The 5769-nt window shown below is 42.2% G+C and overlaps 1 protein-coding gene across 1 annotated transcript in view; it reads right to left on the minus strand.

Annotated features, from left to right (window-relative positions):
• Positions 1–633: 633 nt before the first annotated feature.
• Positions 634–5769, minus strand: part of sptbn5 (spectrin, beta, non-erythrocytic 5) — a gene marked incomplete at both ends in the record, with an annotated part of 78870 nt that continues 73734 nt past the window's right edge. Inside the window, 7 exons of the mRNA XM_080850265.1 lie at positions 634–773; positions 1150–1248; positions 1590–1642; positions 2629–2742; positions 3695–3789; positions 4019–4102; positions 4337–4405. Of these exons, the coding sequence (XP_080706391.1) occupies positions 634–773; positions 1150–1248; positions 1590–1642; positions 2629–2742; positions 3695–3789; positions 4019–4102; positions 4337–4405 (654 nt within the window). The remainder of the gene's footprint in view (positions 774–1149; positions 1249–1589; positions 1643–2628; positions 2743–3694; positions 3790–4018; positions 4103–4336; positions 4406–5769) is intronic.

Genomic DNA, 5769 nt, shown 5'->3' on the forward strand with positions numbered 1-5769 from the left:
GACTTAACTAATATCAAACATCTAGGCTAAGACACAAACAAGAAGGGAACGAAAATATGTTATTGCGATACGTTCAATCAGCTGTCCATAAACGCAGAGAAAAATTGTTAGTAGAAGACCCTTGAGCTTGGTTGCGCAGGAAAACGATACCTAACTGCATATTATGTAATACCGCCAAAATAAGAATGACAAATATGACAATTTTTCTTATATTTTTTTATTTGTTTCATTTAAAACTGATTTTAAAATACAGTTCGAAAAATCATTGCAAAATATAATATATCTAAAGAGCATATGTCAACAAAAATAGGTTCTGATCACACCATATCCTTTGTGTTCTGTATTTTGGTGTTAAAATAAATACGTGTTTAAATATGTTACCATGTAAACATACGCACAATCATTTGATTTAAAAAAAGAAAGACAGAAAGAAAACGAATCATCGGGCTTCTTTTGCAAATCACGGTTTTAAAATCCTGTCATATTTGTTCAGCCCAGGTGTAGTACTTTAAATATTGTTTCTGAAAGTTAGAACAAAGGGAACCATCACTGTTATTTACTGCGGTTTAAAACTAGGCGCTAGTGATGGCAGACTGTAGGCTGCATGGATGTCTGTCGCCCTCTGCTGGCGGCTCATTTCTTAAAGAGCTTCTTAAAGACGCTCTTGTTTTTGGCGTTTTTGTCCTTTCCACTCAAGTCTCTGGGTGTCAGTGGGGGCTGAGGTGGCGGCATGGAGGGAGGAGTGTTCCTGGGCAGCGTTCTCTGTGGAATATCTACAAGTGCACAAAACACACACACACACACACACACACACACACACGCACACACACATGCACACGCACATGCACACGCGCACACACGCAGAGACACACACACACACACACACACACACACACACACGCACGCACGCACACACACACACGCACACGCACACACACACGCACACACAGACACACACACACACACACACACACAACTTTAAAGTTAAACAAACTTCCATCACATTAATGTTCTGCAAACATAAGACTGAAGCCATAAGGGTTTTCTGAACAGTCCAAGTAATCCTGAAAACAGTTCTGAAATCTGATTGTGTTTGAAGCAAAGACCTAGCCCATGGCTCAACGGAAGACTGACCGCAGATGAGCTTACCCGTGTCTCTTGCCTCACTCCCATCATGATAGCTGTGTTTGTTGTAGTAGGTGTGGGGGGGCTTTGGTGGTGGCTCCCTTTCCATCTCACCATTCTCAGCTATAGAGAAGAAAAGGGTTTAAAAGTGTAGTTTTCAGTCTCAAATATGCCTATGCATTCTTTCCAATTAGTGTTTATCACTTGTGTGTTTGTGTGTGTGTGTGTGTGTGTGTGTGTGTGTGTGTGTGTGTGTGTGTGTGTGTGTAAGAATCCTAATGTGTAATGCCACGAGGTCTATTTCTGAGGTTTAAAACTGTGTCCCAGTGCCTTGTGCTTGATTGGTGGGAGTGTTTGGCCTGTGCCCGTGTCAATAGTGTCTGGATCACCTGCTGGTGTGTGTGTGTGTGTGTGTGTGTGTGTGTGTGTGTGTGTGTGTGTGTGTGTGTGTGTGTCTGGATCACCTGCTGGTGTGCTCGCCTCCGCAGTCTCCTGCTCCTCAAGTGATACATTTACTCTGCCAAGAAGAAAGGAAGGAAGGAAGGAAGGAGAGGAGAGTGAAGCTTTCAGTGAAAGTGACTCCTATGGCAGAGGTGGTGTAGACACACACACACACTCTGAATTCCACCTCTGCATTTGACCCATCCAGGGTAGAGACACACACAGCACCCAGTGAACACACACACAGTGAAGTGAAGTTACACTAACCCGGAGCAGTGAGCTGCCTTTGGCGGCGCCCGGGGAGCAGTGATCGGGGTTAGGTGCCTTGCTCAAGAGCACTTCAGTCCCCTTCAGTTTTTTTAAAACCAACTCCATTACAGCTCTCTAATAAGCTTATGTAAGATCATATATAATCTATAATATAATATAACACATCTAAAGAGCATATGTTAGATCATAAGCTTATTTAAGGCCTATGCCAATGGAAAAGCAGGGGAGTGAAAGGGACCTCCAGCTCCTGTATATACTTTCCTAAACTTCATTGACCATTGCACTGTTTGTTTTTGTTTTGTATTGTGTTTGTTTTTGTATTTGTGTTGTTATGTATATTTTGTGTAAGCACATTGAGAGCCAGTTCACCAGGTAAAATTCCTTGTTTGTGCAAACTTACTTGGCCAATAAAATCTGATTCTGATTAATTAGTGCACATGTGTCAAACTCAAGGCCCGACAAGCCATTTAATCTGGCCCGCCAGCTCCTCGGAAAAGTTCCATTGATTTGAATAAGCAACGGTGACATTTTGTTTGGTTTGCCTAATTTTCCCTCAGGATTAATAAAGTATCCATCTATTTATCTATCAGAGCTTGTCTGCCGCGGCCGCTGGTATGTCGAACGCACCACAAATACTGCAAGTCCCACAATGCACTGTCCCCGCGTTGGCAGCATACGTTGATTTAGGGAGCGCTTGCCCCACTGTCCAGCCCTCGACTTACACCCATTTTTTTTTTATTTCGGCCCTCTGTGTATTTCAGTTGGCCTTAAATTAGTGTATCTGTGCTTTACCCATGGTGCCCCTGAGAGGTGGTGGGAGAGATGCTCTCCTGGAGCTCCTGGGCCCAGACTCCTCGTTGCTCATCACTCTGAGCAGAGAGCATGTAATGACTTCCATCTTCCAGTCTGTAGAGATAGAGAGAGGGAGAGAGAGAGAGAGAGAGAGAGAGATAGAGGGAGAGAGAGGGAGAGAGAGAGAGAGAGAGAAAGGGAGAGAGAGAGAGAGAGGGAGAGAGAGGGAGAGAGAGGGGGGGATAGAGATAAGAGATACACACACACACACACACACACACACAGATACAAGTTTTACTTCAAAAATTATAATTCATTCAGAAAAGATAACTTCCTGTTACATTTTAATTGCTCATTATTTATTTCGCGAATGTTTATGACGCCTAAATGTCTGTAGTATTTGGAAATGAATATTTAGTCATTTAAATACGTAAAGGGTATAGATTTGTATAGAAAGAGAAAACATAGATAACATGTATTTATTACATGTATTGAATGCTCTCCAAGGATGCATTGGCTAGGATCTGACTCACATGATTATGAAGGTGTGCTCATTGGCTAGGATCTGACTCACATGATTATGAAGGTGTTCTCATTGGCTAGGATCTGACTCACATGATTATGAAGGTGTGCTCATTGGCTAGGATCTGACTCACATGATTATGAAGGTGTTCTCATTGGCTAGGATCCGACTCACATGATTATGAAGGTGTGCTCATTGGCTAGGATCTGACTCACATGATTATGAAGGTGTGCTCATTGGCTAGGATCTGACTCACATGATTATGAAGGTGTTCTCATTGGCTAGGATCTGACTCACATGATAATGAAGGTGTGCTCATTGGCTAAGATCCGACTCACATGATTATGAAGGTGTGCTCATTGGCTAAGATCCGACTCACATGATTATGAAGGTGTGCTCATTGGCTAGGATCCGACTCACATGATTATGAAGGTGTGCTCATTGGCTAAGATCTGACTCACATGATTATGAAGGTGTGCTCATTGGCTAAGATCCGACTCACATGATTATGAAGGTGTGCTCATTGGCTAGGTTCCGACTCACATGATTTTGAAGGTGTGCTCCTTTCTCCGGTAGTAAGGATTGTCTTTACATCTGGCGCCTTTCAAGCCAATAGGAGGCCAACGTGTACTACATCTCTGCAATAAAACAGAACAAATACTGATGGCTCATGCTCGTGGTAAGACAGTGTGTGTGTGTGTGTGTGTGTGTGTGTGTGTGTGTGTGTGTGTGTGTGTGTGTGTGTCTGTGTGTCTGTGTGTGTGTGTGTGTGTGACTGTGTGTGTGTGTGTGTGTGTGTGTGTCTGTGTGTGTGTCTGTGTGTGTGTGTGTGTGTGTAAGAGAGAGAATGTGGGTTCGTTGCTGCACCTCTTCAGAAGCCTCCTGGTCTTTGTACAAGTTGAGGGTCTGCCCCTCCAGCACTGCATACACAGCCTCCCAGTGGTCCGAACCCTGACACACAGTCACAGTCACACACACACACACACACACACACACACACACACACACACACACACACACAGTCACACAAACACACACACACAGTCACACACACACACACACACACACACACACACACACACACACAGACCATACATTTATTCTACCTTCTCTTCACTAGGAATGAGTGTTTCTTGAGAGAGAAATAAGAGTCATTTGTGACGAACAGATAATATCCTAACTTACTTTGGTCCCTCCATACTTGAGTCTAATCTCCAGCGTTCCCTCCATACGTACAGCGGAATCTCTGACCTGCTGTACGCGGAAACACACACACACACATCAGTAGAAACACACACACACATCAGTGGAAACACACACACACATCAGTAGAAACACACAAATCCATCAGCTCATTCAGTGTTCAGCAGAAGAAAGCAGGTGTGTGAATGTGCATGAGGATGTGGACAAGTGTGTGTGTGTGTGTGTGTGTATGTGTGTGTGTGTTCCTGTAGCGTTAGAGCTGTTCATGTAGTGGTGGAATTATGGTTTAAGACCCTAACAAATTCTGTATGTGTACTGTTTATTCCCTATGTTCAGCAGGAATCGGAATATGTGTACTGTTTAATCCCTATGTTCAGCAGGAATCGGAATATGTGTACTGTTTAATCCCTATGTTCAGCAGGAATCCGAATATGTGTACTGTTTAATCCCTATGTTCAGCAGGAATCGGAATATGTGTACTGTTTAATCCCTATGTTCAGCAGGAATCGGAATATGTGTACTGTTTAATCCCTATGTTCAGCAGGAATCGGAATATGTGTACTGTTTAATCCCTATGTTCAGCAGGAATCGGAATATGTGTACTGTTTAATCCCTATGTTCAGCAGGAATCGGAATATGTGTACTGTTTAATCCCTATGTTCAGCAGGAATCGGAATATGTGTACTGTTTAATCCCTATGGATGAATATGTGTACTGTTTAATCCCTATGTTCAGCAGGAATCGGAATATGTGTACTGTTTAATCCCTATGTTCAGCAGGAATCGGAATATGTGTACTGTTTAATCCATATGTTCAGCAGGAATCGGAATATGTATACTGTTTAATCCCTATGTTCAGCAGGAATCGGAATATGTGTACTGTTTAATCCCTATGTTCAGCAGGAATCGGAATATGTGTACTGTTTAATCCCTATGGATGAATATGTGTACTGTTTAATCCCTATGGATGAATATGTGTACTGTTTAATCCCTATGGATGAATATGTGTACTGTATAATCCCTATGGATGAATATGTGTACTGTATAATCCCTATGGATGAATATGTGTACTGTATAATCCCTATGGATGAATATGTGTACTGTTTAATCCCTATGGATGAATATGTGTACTGTTTATTCCCTATGGATGAATATGTGTACTGTTTATTCCCTATGGATGAATATGTGTACTGTACTGTTTAATCCCTATGGATGAATATGTGTACTGTTTATTCCCTATGGATGAATATGTGTACTGTACTGTTTAATCCCTATGGATGAATATGTGTACTGTTTAATCCCTATGGATGAATATGTGTACTGTTTAATCCCTATGGATGAATATGTGTACTGTTTATTCCCTATGGATGAATATGTGTACTGTACTGTTTAATCCCTATGGATGAATATGTGTAC

The sequence above is a fragment of the Sprattus sprattus genome (genome assembly GCF_963457725.1).
Source record: "Sprattus sprattus genome assembly, chromosome: 13".
NCBI classification, from domain to species: domain Eukaryota; kingdom Metazoa; phylum Chordata; class Actinopteri; order Clupeiformes; family Clupeidae; genus Sprattus; species Sprattus sprattus.